Below are 17,241 nucleotides of genomic sequence, written 5' to 3'. Positions count from 1 at the left end.
GCTTTAAGGTGAGAGGGACAAAGTTTAAAGCTTTAATGTGAGAGAGGCAACTTTTTCACACAGAGAGTGGTGAGGCCTGGAATGCACTGCTGGGGTTGGTGGATGAGGAAGACACGATAATGACATTTAAGAGACTTTTAGATAGGCACATGGATATGGAGGGATATGGATTATATGCAGGTAGATAGAACTTCTTCTTGGCATCATGTTCGGCACAGACTCTGTGGGCCGAAGGGCCTGTTCTGTTCTATGTTCGACGTGCTATCACCACATTTAGGAGACACGCAGACAAAAACTTAAATAGACAAGACACGGAAAGATACAGCTTAAATGCAGCCGAATAGGATTAGCATAGATGGGCAGAAATATCAACATGGATGTGATGGGCCAAAGGACCTACTTCTGTATAAGAAAATAACTGCAGATGCTGGTACAAATCGAAGGTATTTATACACAAAGTGCTGGAGTAACTCAGCAGGTCGGGCAGCATCTCGGGAGAGAAGGAATGGGTGACGTTTCGGGTCGAGACCCTTCTTCAGACTGAACCTAACTTCTTCAGACAGACCTACTTCTGTGCTCTACAACTCGACAACCTCCACACCCTTCTGTTGAAAGGTCTCTAGTCTGCACTAGGAATGGTGCCATTAAATTGGAAAGCGTGCAGAGAGGATTTGTGTGGATGTTACCAGGACTTGAGGGCCTGAGCTTTAAGGAGAGGTTGGACGGGCTAGGACTTTATTCTTTGGAGCACAGCTAAGGGGTAATCTTATAGAGGTATACAAAATCATGAGCAGTATTGAAAGGGTGAATGCAGAGTCTTTTATCCAGGATAACGGAATCAAGAACCAAAGGACATGTTTAAGGTAAGAGGAGAAAGATTTAATAGGAACCTGAGGGGCAACCTTTTCACACAGAGGGTAGTGGGTATATGGAATGATCTGCCAAAGGAGGTAGTTGAGGTAGGTACAACATCACCATGTAAAAGACATTTGGACAGGTACCTGGGTAGGAAAGGTTTAGAGGGATATGGGCCAAATGCAGCCAAATGGGATTTATTTAGATGGAGCATCTTAGTCTGCATGAATGAGTTGGGTGAAGGGCCTGTTTCTGTGCTATCTGATTCTGGACTATGACTATCTCTCTCTCCACAGAAGACACTTGACCTGCTGAGATTTTCCAACATTTTTTTGTTTTTTTACCACAAAATGCACCGCAGTTATCACAAGGCTGTCAGCAAGAGCTATCTGTGCACAGATTAGCAGTCTTTCGTTGCTTGTACTAAACCAATAACTGCACTTCAAATGGTGCGCCATTAGCTGTAAAATGCCCCGTGGAAAGCATTATAGAGATGTAACGTCCAGTCCTGGACCCTCAGGCCGTGAACACGTATGCATCAACATGCAGACCACCGGGCGAAGAAAAGGATCCCACCAGACATGCAGGCTGAATCACTGGGCTGAGCAATCACAACGCAAACTAGCAAACCAGACAACACGAGTTCAGATCCCACAGCATCCCATGCGATCCAACCTTTCAGTTGAGCCCACCATGTGGAATTCATTGCCACAGGCGGCTGTGGAGGCCGAGTCAATGGGTATTTTTAAGGCGGAGATCGACAGATCTTTGTTTAGTACGGGTGTCAGAGGTTAAGGGGTGAAGGCAGGAGAATGGGGTTTAGAGGGCAATATAGATCAGCCATGATTGAACTGCAGAGTAGAATTGGCCTTATTCTGGCAGAGTAGAATGGCCTTATTCTGCTCCTAGAACTTATGACCTTATGAACCATGCCGGACCTTGTCAGAGGGTTGCAAAGGTCCATGTAGACACCATCCACTGCCCTGCCCTCATCAATCCTCTTAGCTACAAGATTTGTGTGACACTATTTCCTCTGCACTGACTATCCCGAATCAACTGAACAGGTAAATAATGCTGTTGGATCCCACCCCTCAGAATTCACTCCAGTAACTTACAAAAAAACACAAAGTGCTGGAGTAACTCAGCGGGTCAGGCATCATCTGCGGAGAGCATGGATGGATGTTTAGGGTCAAGGTCCTCCAGTGGTCTGAGATGCCCCCTGACCTGCTGAGTTACTCCAGCACTTTGCATCTAATTTTGTAAACTAGCATCTGTAGTTCCTTGTGTCTACGACTTACTCCTGAGTTCAGGCTCACCAGCCTGTTGTTCCCTGGTTTGTCCTTGCTGCCCTTCTTAAGTTGCAGTACAGCAATCAGCTATCTTCCAGTCTTCCAGAACTTCATCGGTAGCTAAAGGGCTTCATCAGTGGCACAGTGGTAGAGTTGCTGCCTTACAGCACTGGCGACCCGGGTTCGATTCTGACTGCATATGGAGATTGTACGTTCTCCCCGTGACCGCGTGGGTTTCTGCTGGGTGCTCCGGTTTCGTTCCACATTCCAAAGACATACAAGTTTGTAGGTTAATTGGCTTTGGTAAATTGGAAATTGTCCCTTGTTTTTTCGTTTTTTTTAGATTTAGAGATACAGCGCAGAAACAGGCCCTTCGGCCCACCAGGTCCGCGCCATCCAGCGATCCCCGCACACTAACACTATCCTACACCCACTAGGGACAGTTTTTACATTTGCCATGCCAATTAACCTACAAACCTGTACGTCTTTGGAGTGTGGGAGGAAACCGAAGATCTCGGAGAAAACCCACGCAGGTCACAGGGAGAACGTACAAACTCTGTACTGTACAGCACCCGTGGTCAGGATCGAACCTGAGTCACCGGCGCTGCATTCGCTGTAAGGCAGCAACTCTACCGCTGCGCCACCGTGCCGCCATGTTCATGGGATAGTGCTAGTGTTTGGGGTAATCGCTGGTCCGGCGCAGACTCGGTGGGCTGAAGGGCCTGTTTCCACACTGTATCTGTAAAAGACTGCCAGATCCATCTCATATTCTCTTCAACCCTCCTCACGTCCCTCAGGTACTTCCATATTTCCACCCCCACTCAAGATATTAAGAAGGTGCCAATTATAGTAGGGATTGTAATATCAAGTCCTATAAGCTCAACTGTATGCTAGTTGCAGGATTTGATTGACCCTGACTTCCTAAACTATTTATTGTTTGCCTCCTTTGTCCTGAGTGGAGCCACAATGTCTCAACATGAAAACGGCCAGGGTTCCCTGAACAATCCAACCGTGCCTTTTACTCCCACAGAAACAAGCAACCTTTTTGTCGCCATTCTTCTATGGGATTTTGGAATTCTCTACCTCATCCTATCCTATCCCACCCATGTACCTGTTCCAAATGTTCCTTAAAGGTTATGATATTACCTGCCTCAACTACCTCCTCCAGCAGCTCTTTCCTTGCACCCCCAACTTTTGTGTAAACAAAAAAAATGCCCCTTCGTGTTCCTGTTAAATCTCCCCCCCCCCCCCCCTCACCTTAAACCTATGTCCTCTGGTTCTTGACACCCTTACTGTGGGTAAAAGACTGTGCATTTACTCGATCTATTCCTCGCATGATCTTATACACGGTGCAGCACAGGAACAGAGCCTTCAGCCCACAATGTCCATGCTGAATATGATGCCAGGTTAAACTAATCTGTTCTGCCTTCATGTGATGCATATGCCTCCATTCCCTGCACATACGTTGGCCTGTCTGAAAGTCTCTTAAATGCCTCCACCACCACCCCTGGCAATGCTTTTCCAGGCACGCATGACTCACTGTGTAAAGAAACTCTTGATCACGTATTTCTCTGCACATCGATCTCTAATTCTACACTTGCTTTGCACAGGCCAACAAGAGCAGCCAATTCCTCCCATTGGTTTGATACCAGTGAGCTCGGAAGTAGTGGAAGAATATCTCGGGGAAATGCTGGACCAAGTGCACCAGTTTCACAGGTGAATATATAAAAGAGCACCGGCTGCCTTAACCTGCATCTGTGTTTGAATCTTTATCCTTTATCGTCATCCTTTGTCCTTCATCTGCATCCGTTATCCTTTATCTGTACCCTTTATAGAAACATAGAAAATAGGTACAGGAGTAGGCCATTCGGCCCTTCGAGCCAGCACCGCCATTCAATATGATCATGGCTGATCATCCAGAATCAGTACCCCGTTCCTGCTTTTTCTCCATATTCCTTGATTCCTTTAGCCATAAGAGCTCTATCTAAATCTCTCTTGAAAACATCCAGTGAATCGACCTCCACTGCCTACTGTGGCAGAGAATTCCACAGATTCACAACTCTGGGTGAAAAGGTTTTTTCTCATCTCAATCCTCAATGGCCTACCCCTTATTATTAAACTGTGACCCTCTGATTCTGGACTCCCCCAGCATGGGGAACATTTTTTTCTGCATCTAGCCTGTCCAAAACTTAAAGAATTTTATATGTTTCTATACGATCCCCTCTCATCATTCTAAATTCCAGTGAATACAAGCCCAGTCGATCCATTCTTTGATCTTATGTCAGTCCCGCCATCCCTGGAATTAACCTGGTAAACCTAAACTGCACTCCTTTAACTGTATCCTTTATTTTTTACTATACCCTTTAACCTTTATCTGCATCCTTTAACCTTTATCTGCATCCTTTATCCTTTATCTGTACCCTTTAACCTTGATCCGTGTCCTTTAGCTTTACTACTTCAGTACCCTTCATACTTTATCTGCACCCTTCATTCTTTATCTGTGAACGGCGAGGTTGTATCCATGTATATAGTCTATTCTTTGACAGGATAGCACACAAAACAAAAGCTTTTCACTGTACCTCGCTACACGTGACAATGATAAGCTAAACTAAATCTGCTCCTGTTTCTTAGCGAGGATCCGGCCGTCACGTCACTGCTGAAGCTCAAAGAGTTTGACGACGTCTTACACTGGCATTCGAGCAGGCCCTTGACTGAACCCTTTCTTGAGCGGACGGGGAAACTCTCCACAGGTAAAACATTCTGCTGATGAGAGTATTTAAATCTACACGGCAACACAGAAATCACCGCACAGTAACAAGCCACAGCCACTCCAAGGAATAAAGCTGGGACTTTATCCCTAAGAGCACAAGGAGTTGGGGGTGATCTTACAGAGGAGTAAAGCACAATGCGTGGGGATCAGATTAGTTTAGTTTAATTTATTGTCATGTGTACCGAGGAACAGTGAAAAGCTTTTGCACCTCAGTGGAAAGACTATACATGACTACAATCGAGCCATCCACAGAGTAAAGATACAGGGTAAAGAGAATAACATTTTGTGCAAGATGTAATTCAGTAAAGTCTGAGTAAAAATAGTCCGCTGGACTCTAGGCGGCGGGGCAAAGGAGGGGACACACACCCGCAGATACAGCGGCCATCTTATGTAAATACCAGATCAACGGAGCCCCAACTGCGCATGCGCGTTTTTTTCAACTTTAAAATGTGAATAACTTAAAAAATATAACACCGATTTCAATGAAACCTCTTCCATAGGACCATGGGACGACGGTGAGTAAGATGGGCCAAAAATTGTTGTACTATCTTGTACCGTTTTGGCTGTAGTTCAGGAACAAGCAACAAAAGAGAGTTTTAGTATATAGATATAACACCGCAAAAGTGTTAAGGGATATAGGAATAAATCTTCATGTGTGGATACAGCCTTGATATTTCACGAAGCTGAAGCAAGTTCCAGACCCAGTATGGGCTCCTCCTTCATTTATTTCTTGGTGTCTAATCAGGCAACCCTGGTATGATGTGGTACTTTATCTGTCACATGTACCGAGGTACAGTTCAGTACAAATATCATTATACATAAACACTTAAACACATATTAGATAAGCATCTCAGATACAGTGCAAATGTATAGCAGTAGTACACTGAGACGGTGTACAGAGTCGCCAGTTCGGCGCCATTTTCAAGTCTCAGTTGGTGGAAGTTCAGGGATCCTGACCTGACCATGAAGTCTGTGGCCCTGGTTTGTTGACATCTCAATCACAACAGAGTGAATTCAGCATATCACTCAAGAAGGACGGCACGGTGGCGCAGTGGTAGAGTTGCTGCCTTAAAGTGCCAAAGCCCCAGGTTTGATCCTGACTACGGATGCTGTCTAAATGGAGTTTGTACATTCTCAGTGTGACTGCGTGGGATTTGCTCCGGGTGCTCCGGTTTCCTCCCACATTCCAAAGACGTGCAGGTTTGTAGGTTATTTGGCTTCTGTAAATTGTCGCTAGTGTATAGAAATAGAACTAGCGTACGGGGTGATCGTTGGTCGCCACGGTCTTCGTGGGCCGAAGGGCCTGCTTCTATGCTGTATCGCTGAAATTAAAACGAAACTTAAACTTACTTTGTCTCCTCCATATAATGAAGACTTGGACTGACCAAAGAAGGGGAAATGACACCTCCTCTAACCTCAGCCACTGCATCCGGTGTTCCCGATGTTGCCTCCTTTACATCGGCGAGACTCAGCGTAGACTTAGCGACCGATTCCCCAAACTCTTGCGGTCGGTCTGCCAAGGCCTGCTGGATGTTCCAGTTGCTAACTATTTTAATTCCCCTTCCCATTCCCACACTGACCTTTCTTTCCTTGGTCTGCTCCATTGCCAGAGTGATGCCACATGCTAACTGGAGGAACAGTACCTCATATTCCGCTTGGGTAGCTCACATCCCAACGGGATGAAAACTGAATTCTCCAATTTTAGGTAACTACAACCCCTCCCCTTTCTTCACCCTTCTCTCCCCTCTGCCCCACCTGGACTTGCATCTATTTATCCCCTTCCCCCTCCCCTTCCACCTACATTCCATCCTCCAGCTTCACAATTTGCAACACTTCAATCCTTTTGTCTCACACCTTCTGGAGAAGAGTCCCGACTCAAAACGTCACCCATTCTTTTTCTCCAGAGATGCTGCCTGACCGGCTGAGTTACTGCAACGCTGTGTATCTATCTTTGTAAACCAGCTTCTGCAGTTCCTTGTTCCAGCACTTTATGTCTATCTTTTTGGTCAAGTGTTGCAAAGGACATCTCTGGCCTTTGTCCAACCATCTGCTTATCAACCCCCCTCACTTGTATCAAGCTATAACCTGGCAGGCTTTGCTCACTTCCAGCTTTCTTCTCACCCCCCCTACCCCACTCCCACCCCCACAATCAGTCTGAAGTAGGGTCCCGACCCGAAACGTCACCTATCCATGTTCTCCAGAGAGGGCTGCCTGACCTGCTGAGTTACTCCAGCACCTTGTGTCTTTCTTTGGTAAACTAGCATCTGCAGTTCCTTGCTTCCACGCAATGTGGTGACTGTTTGTTCACTTACTCCCCTTATCCCTGCCACACAAAGATCCAGTAGAGAGGAAAAAGATGTTACGGATGAACCAGAAGCAGGTTGTGTTTGAGAGGCTTTACGCGGAATCCCTGAATGAAAACGCAGAGGTGAGGATTATCACCGAGCCAGCCGTGGCAGTGAAGACCAAGTCTAAATGCGTGCCACATCCCAGCAAGGGGAAGGGCATGGCGCCGAAGGTAAGCCCAGCAAAGGCCCGTGCAAAGCTACCGTCGTCTCCCCGCGTCCAACACCTGACTGGGTCCCACCGGGGGGGGGGGAATAAGGTTCATAAGTTCATGTCGTAAGTGATAGGAGCAGAATTAGGCCATTTAGCCCATCTAGTCTACTCCACCAGTTAATCAAGGCTGATCTGTCTCTCCCTCCTAACCCCATTCTCCTGCCTTCTCCCCATAACCCCAGACACCCGTACAAATCAATAATCTATCCTTCTCTGCCTTAAAAATATCTATTCACAGCCTTCTGTGGCAAAGAATTCCACAGATTCACCACCCTCTGACTAAAGAAGTTCCTCCTTATCTCCTTCCTAAAGGAACGTCCTTTAATTCTGAGGCTGTGACCTCTGGTCCTCGACTCTCCCACTAGTGGAACCATCCTCTCCACATCCACTCTATCCAGGCCTTTCACTATTCGGTAAGTTTCAATGAGCCCCCCCCACCCACCTCACCCTTCGAAACTCCAGCCAGTACAGACCCATTAACGTCAAACGGTCATCATATGTTAACCCACTCATTCCTGGAATCATTAAAGCTGGAAGAGAGGTGAGGGCAGTACAAAGCTTGGCAAGTAACAGGTTAATACAACAGGTTGAAGGAGGGGTTGGGGGGGAGGGAGGGGGGGGGGGTTGATAGGCAGATGGTTGGACAAAAAATATGATAGGTGACGTTTTGGGTCGGGACCCTTCACAGTCTCTCCACATTCTCCAGAGATGCTGCCTGACCTGCTGAGTTACTCCAGCACTTTGTGTCCATCTTTGTTAAAAAGCAGCATCTGCAGTTCTTTGGATTCACAGACACTCACACACATAGAATCACAGAGGCACACACATACACAGAATCGTACAGACACACTGAGACACACAGCAAATCACACAGACACTGACACATATAGACACAGACACACGCGCACAGACTCACACAGACAGACCCATACACAGAGACACATATATTCACACAGGGAGACAGTCACAAATGCATGCACGCACACACTCACACACTCACAAACTCACACTCACTCATACTAATACACTCACTCGCACACACCCACACACTCACACACCAACACACTCACACTCGCACATCTAAACACCAACACCCACATTATCACAGCATCATCTCTGACCCAAGAATAATGGCCATATCCCACTCCTGACCCTTGATCCCAGTTTCAGATTACAACTGTTGCTTCCTTTCCTCTGCACACACCACCCCCCCCCCCCCGCACCACCGGACCCCCGCACCCCACGGATGTGAACTGCTGCATGTGCACACGTTTTCTAAGAACCTCCTTCTGTAAACAAAAGAAAAAGTCTGAATGCATCATCGAGGCCCAGAAAAAGAAGAAAATGGCGGAGGAGGAGAGGAATGCAAAGGAACAGTGGAGCTCCATTCAAGAGACCCTTGAGACTGAGGATATCGAGGAGAAGATGAAAAGGCTGGACAGATTCCTGCAGAGTTGCGGTAGTGAGCCGGTGAAAGTTGACGTGGAGATGAAAGGAGTTAAATACTGCCATGAAGCCTGGAAGGAACATTACAGATCTACAGGTAGGAACCATACACCCCACCCTCAGCACACCTCCCCATCCAATAGCACAGCAAAAGCACAAAAAGTGCTAAAGTGGTCAGGGTCCCCTCTCCTCCCCTGCTTCCCTCTCCCCACCTCTCCCCCCCTTTCTCCCACCTCCCTCTCCCCTCCCTCTGTCCATCTCTCTCTCTGTTCCCCCCTCTCTCTCTCCCCCAACTCTCTCTCTCCCCCCACCCATCTCTCTCCTTCTCTGCCTCTGTCCATCTCTCTCTCTCGCTCTCTCTCTGTTCAACCCCCCCTCTCTCTCTCCCTCTCCCCCCACCCATCTCTCTCTCTCTTTCTCTCTCCTTCTCTGCCTCTGTCCATCTCTCTTTTTTTTTTTTTTTTTTTCTTCTTTTTTTTTTTTTTTTCTTTCAAAGACTTTATTCAGCACAATCACATGATACATCACATCAAAACCACAATCAGAGGTTACAAAACATCAGGTAATCATTATAATACAACATTGCCTTCATTATTTACAATGCTCTCAACCCCCCGTGGTGACCAGCGTTCACGGAAGGCCTCCATAGTCCCCGTGATCACCGCGTGTTCCCTCTCTAGGGACACGCGCGCACGGACGTAGGCCCGGAAGAGGGGGAGGCAGCCGACTCTGGCAAGACCATCGACCGCCCGCTGCCTGGACCCACGAATGGCCATCTTGGCCAGGCCCAGGAGCAAACCGACAGGGAAATCCCACCCTCCTGACCGGCCCTCCCCACTCCCATCCCCGAGTCCAAACACCAGGATCGTAGGACTGAAATGCAGCCAAAACTTGAGGAGCAACCCCTTCAGATACTCATACAGGGGCAGCAACCTCACACACTCCATGTACATGTGGAACACGGACTCTTCCTCGCCGCAGAAAATACAGGCGTCCGGCGTGTCCGTGAACCGGCTCAAAAATTTATTACACACAACGGCTCTGTGCAACACTCTCCACCCCAGGTCCCCGATGTAAAGGGGGAGGACACCCTTGTAGAGAGACCTCCACTGGGGACCACCCCCGCCATCAGGTGGTAACACGGATCGCCACGGCGTATCCGGACGGAAGACGAAGGCGAGGAGGTGCAGAGTGTGCAGGAGCATCCTATACAGTAAACGTCTGCCTGCATCACGGAACGGCACGCTGGGCATCTGGGAGAGGCGGCTCAAGTTGTGTGGGGCCGGCTCCCGGGAAATATTCCGGAGCCTGGGCCCGATGAGCAGTTGCGGCGGAGCGGGGGTAAGCTCGGCCGGAATCACTCCAAGCTCACGCCGCTCCCCAACACCCACCGCGACAGCGTGAGGACCGGCCCCCACCACAGCCACAACACCCCCCCTCCCCCTGAGGAGCAAATTCCTCACTCTCAACACATCGCGGTAAAAGCTTGGCATGTCCCGTGTGGCGGGTCGGCTGATGCCCGCCACCGGGAGCCGCCAAACCCCCCTTAGGCACTGGCCCTGGCGGAAAAAATACGTGGCCAGAGCGTGCCACCTGGGAGGGTGCTCCGCGTACACGTACCTCCGCAGAGTCCTGAGACGGAGAGCCGCCACCTGGGTACGCACGCATACCAAGGACTGGCCACCCTCCTCTAGCGGGAGACTCAGGACTGCGGCTGAGACCCAGTGTTTCCTCCCTCCCCAAAAGAAATCCACTAACCTCTTCTGTACAGCATTTACAAAGGTAGAGGGCGGGACAAGAGTGGCCAGCCGGTACCATAACATTGAGGCCACCAGCTGGTTTATGACCAGCACTCTACCCTGGAAAGAAATAACCCTAAGCAAGCCTGACCAGCGTCCCAGCCGGGCGACGACTTTCGTCTCTAGCTCCTGCCAGTTCGCTGGCCAAGCATCCTCAGTGGGACTCAGGTAGATCCCCAGGTAGAGGAGGTGCGTGGTACTCCACGCATAATCCTTCATCTCTTCCGGCAGGGAGTCCACCTGCCACTGGCCCACTAGAAGTCCGGAGCACTTACTCCAGTTGATCCTAGCGGACGAAGCAGCTGAGAACACCTGCTGGCATTCGTGCATCCTCCGCAGGTCAACAGGATCAGTGAACGTAAGGAGAATGTCATCGGCATAGGCCGAGAGAACCACCTCCACCCCCGGTCCTGGTAGAACCAGGCCTGCCAACCGCCTCCTAAGAAGACACAGGAATGGCTCCACACAGACCGAGTACAACTGCCCAGATATGGGGCACCCCTGGCGTACCCCCCTCCCAAAGCGAATGGGAGCCAACAATGCACCGTTAATCTTCACGAGACACTCTGCTGCGGTGTACAAAAGCCGGACCCGGGCCACAAAATGCGGTCCAAAACCGAACGCTTGCAGTGTCCCGAAGAGGTAATCATGGTCCACCCTGTCAAAAGCCTTCTCCTGATCCAGGGATAGAAAGGCAGCTGACTGACCAGTGCCCTGGGCCAGATGGATCAGGTCCCTAACCAAATGGATGTTATCTTGGATGGACCGACCAGGGACTGTATAGGACTGGTCAGGGTGGATCATTTGGGATAGTACGGAGCCCAGGCGATTTGCCATTGCCCTTGCAAAAACTTTATACTCTGTACAGAGGAGAGAGACCGGGCGCCAGTTCTTCAACGGGCGGAGTTCGCCCTTCTTGGGTAGCAGGACAACGACTGCCCTGCGCCACGAGAGGGGCATCTCCCCGGTCGCCAGGCTCTCCCCCAGAACCTTCATGTAGTCACCCCCCAGGACATCCCAGAAGGCTCTAACAAACTCAACCGTCAGCCCATCCAGCCCAGGGGACTTACCCCTTCTGAGCTGGTGCAGGGCACCAGTCACCTCCTCCAATGATAAGGGGTCATCAAGCTGTTCAACCACCCCTCTATCTATAGTCGGTAGCCTCTCCCACAGAACCCGCTGAGCCTCTCCGCTGACACCATCCGCAGAGAACAGCGTTCCATAAAAGGACCGAACTAATGCACTAATCCCCACTGGGTCTGTGACCGAGGAGCCATCGTCCGCGAGCAGCTCGACGAGCTGTTTGCGGGCTCCTCGCCCTTTCTCCAGAGAGAGAAAGAAAGGTGAAGCCCGGTCCAGATCATGCAGCATCTGGACTCGCGACCTCACGTAAGCACCTCGGGACCGCTCAAGCTGCAGGTCCCTCAGCGCTTCCTTCCTCTCCTGAAACTCTCCCCACTCACAGGAGTCCTCACCGACCCGGCCCAAGCGAGACTCTGCGTCGAGTAACTCCTTCTCGAGTCGCTCGACTGCTGCGTCCCGCCTTCTGGTCGACCCTCCCGTGTAGTCCTGACAGAAAAGACGGATGTGAGCTTTCCCCACATCCCACCACTGCTTAAGGGAAGGGAAGCCCCTCTGCCTCTCTCTCCACTTCACCCAGAACCGCCTGAAAGACTCCCGGAATCGGCGATCCTCCAGCAGCTGGTTATTAAAGTGCCAGTACGCGGACCCAGCCCGTGTGCGCGCTGGAATAAAATCCACTCGCACCAGGCAGTGGTCCGAACATGGCACCGTCCGCATAGAGGCCGCCGAGACCCGGGAGACATACGCTCTGGAGATGTACACACGGTCGATACGGGAACCACCCCCCTCAGACCTCCGCGAAAACGCGTTGGAATCAGGGTGGAGATTCCGCCACGCATCAACCAGCTCGAAAGATTCAATCACACCTCTCAACTTCTTCGCCACTGCAGGGGCACACTGAATACCAGAGCGATCTCGCGTCTCAAGGGTACAATTGAAATCCCCCCCAAGGAAGACACACTCTCCGCAATCAATGGTGCTCAGCAGAGCAGTCACCTCCTGAAGTAACCGCGCTTGCATCGTGCCGGTGCTGGGGGCGTACACGTTAATGAAATGTAACGGCACGCCATCCAGGATCACGGCCAGATAGAGCAAACGGCCTGGCACAACTTCCTGCACCTTCACAATCTCTGGCTGGAAAGTCGGGGCCAACAGGAAAGCCACCCCACTTGACTTTGTACTGAGGTGGCTCATGTAGACCCCCCCCTCCCACTCCAGGACCCAGGTGGGCTCATCACTAACAACAGTGTGCGTCTCTTGTAGAAAGCTCACTGCATACTTCCCCTCTCTGAGGACCGATAGATGGTGAAACCTACGAAGGTCCCCCCTTCCACCGTTTATATTTAGGCTAACTACTGTGAACTTGAACGCTCACTAGACTTATTCCTCAAGCTCCTTGTGGGAGTGAAGCCCCGCTCTTTTAGGAGCTTCAAAAACTCCCCGAATTGACGCTTATCACAAGCACTTAGAGCATTATCCCTACTGTTAAGGATAGCACTAAGTGTCCGGATAGTTCCCCCCAGGTCTGGCCACCGTTCGGCAGCTAGCCGGACTTTGCTCCTACTGTGCTGATGTTCATGCAAGAACTCTCGAATCTCAATGATGCCGGCCGCTCGAGCCACAGCACTGGAGTCCTGGCATTCTGCCAACCCACTGACACCTGAAGCAACATCTTCCTCCTTCCTGCACTCAAGGTCATGGCCCAGATTTGGCAGACTGCCACTGGCTGCCAGCTCGCTCTCTTCACTGTGTAAGCTGGCTCCAACACCCTCCCCCCCCTCCGGCATGATCCCACCCCCGGGATCAATGTCGAGGGAGAGTCCTGACACCTCCAACAGCGATGAGCCGGCCAGTGTATGGCCAGGCTCCTGCACACTCTCCCCGCCCTCTACAACTGGGCCTGGGGAAGAACAAAAACAGGGCGCTCCCAGGGCCCGCGGTCCACCTTCACCCCCGGAATCTGACTGAGAGACACGACCCGAAACAGCCCCGTCCCCCTCCGCATCCAGGGAACCCACTCCCCCAGCATCACCCAGAGAGTCTCCATCCTCCACCACCAGGGGAGTACCCTCACTGGGGCCCACTGAAGGAGCCAGTGTTTCTGGACTCTCCCCTACTTCCTCAGTCTGTGGGGCAGCACACCCCTCAGTTACTCTCATAGTTCTAATGAGGAGCATAGGCTGGGAAACCACCCCTACAACCGAGACCCCCCCTTCGGGTTGTCCCTGCTCGTCCTCCCTCCCAGGGGACACATTCCCAGGGCAGCCAACCCCAACATCTTGTGAGATATCACCCTCTGAAGGCCCCTGGGACGAAAGGGCAACCCCCGGCCTAGAGGACACTAGTCGTGGATCACCATCCTCTACCGTAGTGGAGGGTCTCGGGGCAGGCAGCCCCCTGGCCTTATGCCCAGGGCCATCCTCTTCCTCACCAGACGCACGCCTCCTCTTTACCCCCACGGCGGGCGGTGGTTCGGTGACCTCCATAAAGGAGGAGTCCTCCACCTCCACACTGCCAGCTTCCTCTCTTTCATCCCTTTGATCAGCCACCGCAGATCCCAACAGGAACTCCCCCGCCCCCTCCCGTACCTCCTCAGCTCCTTGCTGAGCCCCGCCAGGTGCCCCCTGGACCTCTCCGGGCCCAACAGGCACCCTTTGGGTGGGCTCAGGTGTGGGCGTGGGCCCATCCGTTTGCGATTGTTTCGCTTTAAGATTTCTCGTTTTCCTCGTGGGCTTCTTCCCCTTCTGCACGTGCCATTCCCCCTCCTCCTCCTCGCCCTCCCCCTGCACCTCTCCGCCAAGCTCCGCCGCAGGTACAGGACATGGGGGTCGAGGGGCAGTGCTGCCCTGGGCCGCCAAGGTGGAACCAGCAGCCCCGGGTGGGCCAGCAGTGTCTCCCCGGGTCACCGAGGTGGAACCGGCAGCCCCGGGTGGGCCAGCAGTGTCTCCCCGGGTCACCGAGGTGGAGCTGGCAGCCCTGGGTGGGCCAGCAGTGTTTTCCTGGGCTGCAGCGTTGGGATTTCTCGCAGCACCCCGGCCATTGGGACAATCCCTGCGGAAGTGCCCGAACTCTTTACACGCATGACACCGTGCTTCCCCCCAACTCCAATACACGCGGTATTGGAGCCCCGCATTCTTAACGACAAAACTTCCCTCCGCGCCCATCCCTAATCCTACTTCCATATACACCCGCCTCGTAAATGTATAGCTCCTTTGGAGACGAGTGCTGCTGCGCCAGGTCTGTTTAAGCCTAGTCAGCCTGGACCGCACCTCCCCAATCTCTGCCAGGTGTGGGCCAAGGAGCGCATCCCGGATGAAAGTGGGAACGTTGCGCAGGAGAACCGGTCGCACGGTGGACACCCATGGTTCCACCGGTACAAAGATCCCCCTCACTATAAGCCCCTTCTCCAAAGCTAGGGCCACATCCTGCTGTTCCTTTAGGATGAACTGACATTTACCCCCATCCAACCTCAGCAGAGGCAATCTCGTCCTTCTTGAAGAGATCAAACAGGCTCTCCGCTAATTCCTCCTTGGACCACCGGTCCCCGGTTTGGACCGTGATCCCGTACTCGAGCCCCCCCAAGTTGACATAGGGCTCCTCCTCGAGTGACTCCGGAGCCGCAGCCGAAACCACACCTGCGTAGCTCCGACCCTGACCCCGACCCCGAGCTGCTGCCATCCTGACAGGGGTACAGAACAACACCCGAAACAACAGCAGTCCTCGCACAAAAACGCTCTCAGAGTCAGTCTCAGTCTAAAGAGCGGCAGAAGCAGTTCTCTCCAGTCGAGCAAAGGAACACGCCCACGCTTTTCCTCACCGCCGAGTGCAGCTTTTGGGGCTTTCTGAGGCCTTTCGAGCCCCTCCGGAATCTGCCAGATTTTGGAAAGTACCTTCACTTTGTTGAGCCCGAAGTCCCAGTCCGGGCACAATGTTATGGAAGCTGGATTGTGGAGCTAGAATCGCCACAAACACCACATCTTCCCAACTCCCAGTCTCCAGGTACGATTGGCAATCCGCCAGCCACTGCCGCTCCCACAGCTCTGCAGACAAGCGCTGGAGTTCCTCACTAAATGGAGAAATCCTTCGACAAAGGAAAGTTTCCGAAGTCCAACGTTCACTCAAACTTCGAACTCCCACTGCCTCTGTCCCCTCTTCCTTCGACACACTCTTCAAAGGTTGCTTCAATCCTCTCAGCCACCGGAGCAGAGAGCAACTCTAACTCTCTCTCTCTCTCTCTCTCTCTCTCTCTCTCTCTCTCTCTCTCTCTCTCTCTCTCTCTCTCTCTCCTCTCTCTCTCTCTCTCTCTCTCTCTCTCTCTCTCTCTCTCTCTCTCTCTCTTCTCTCTCTCTCTCTCTCTCTCTCTCTCTCCTCTCTCTCTCTCTCTCTCTCTCTCTCTCTCTCTCTCTCTCTCTCTCTCTCTCTCTCCCCCCCCCCCCCCCCCCCCCTCTCTCTCCCCCTCTCTCCCCCCCTCTCTCCCCCCCTCTCTCACATATATATTACGTAGGGAGACTCTCTCCACCTTTCATTACGTAGGGAGATGCATGACCCACTCCTGCTATGTAAACAATGAATTGAAGCACATTACATTCATGATGTTTGTATCTGCTTTCAATATTCTGAGCAGCAGAGCCCTTGAAAGACGTGAAAAATGCGATCACTTTGATGCAAAGAATCCACAGTGTTCTGAGTCGATATGAGGAGCAGCTTACTCCTAAACAATTAACCCGCCTGGCCAGTTCCCTCAAAGAACTCGGATTCCTCAACCTCAGAGATACGCTGATGCAAAGAGTTGATACACACCAGGTAAAGCACTTGGATAAATGTTGTAGAATGGTACAGTACAGTGCAAGGCATTTGGTCTATGGTTCAACGCTTTCTTTCGTATCATACGAAAGATGATACGAAAGGTACAGTGGAATACATTTGCACACAGATCAGCAAGACTATCACCATGGCAACTGAACCATGTCATAAGGAATAGGAGCAGAATTAGGCCATTCGGCCCATCAAGTCTACTCCGCCATTCAATCATGGCTGATCTATCTCTCCCTCCTAACCCCATTCACCTGCCTTCTCCCCATAATCTCTGACACCTGTACTAATCAACAATCTATCTAACCACCCTACTAGGGAACAGTCCTAAACTAGAGAACAGTCCTAAACTATTTTCTACCTCATTGGTGATCCTCAGACTATCTTTGATCGGACTTTACTGGACTTAGTCTTGCACTTAACATTATTCACGCTATTCCCTTTATCATGTACTGTATCTGTACACTGTGGATGGCTCAATTGTAATCATGTATTGCCTTTCCGCTGACTGGTTTACACAAAATGAAAGCTTTTCACAGTACCCCAGTGTACACGTGATATATTAAACTAAACACGTACATAAGCACAATCCCCCGGTTAGTACAGAATGTTCAGGTCAGCCCACTGA

General features: G+C 51.2%; 1 protein-coding gene across 2 annotated transcripts in view; it reads left to right on the top strand.

Moving 5' to 3' along the window:
* The window catches only part of LOC144612507 (putative ATP-dependent RNA helicase DDX60), a 100,140-nt gene that overhangs the window by 23,173 nt on the left and 59,726 nt on the right, over nucleotides 1-17,241 (top strand). For both annotated transcript variants that reach the window (XM_078432095.1, XM_078432103.1), the window contains exons 10-14: nucleotides 3,755-3,860; nucleotides 4,776-4,894; nucleotides 7,251-7,432; nucleotides 8,776-9,016; nucleotides 16,426-16,604. In XM_078432095.1, coding sequence (XP_078288221.1) covers nucleotides 3,755-3,860; nucleotides 4,776-4,894; nucleotides 7,251-7,432; nucleotides 8,776-9,016; nucleotides 16,426-16,604 — 827 coding nt within the window. The remainder of the gene's footprint in view (nucleotides 1-3,754; nucleotides 3,861-4,775; nucleotides 4,895-7,250; nucleotides 7,433-8,775; nucleotides 9,017-16,425; nucleotides 16,605-17,241) is intronic.

This window comes from Rhinoraja longicauda, chromosome 3 (assembly GCF_053455715.1).
Source record: "Rhinoraja longicauda isolate Sanriku21f chromosome 3, sRhiLon1.1, whole genome shotgun sequence".
Classification (NCBI taxonomy): domain Eukaryota; kingdom Metazoa; phylum Chordata; class Chondrichthyes; order Rajiformes; family Arhynchobatidae; genus Rhinoraja; species Rhinoraja longicauda.
Note: the sequence above shows the minus strand (reverse complement) of the source record. Positions and strands in the feature narration are given on the sequence as shown.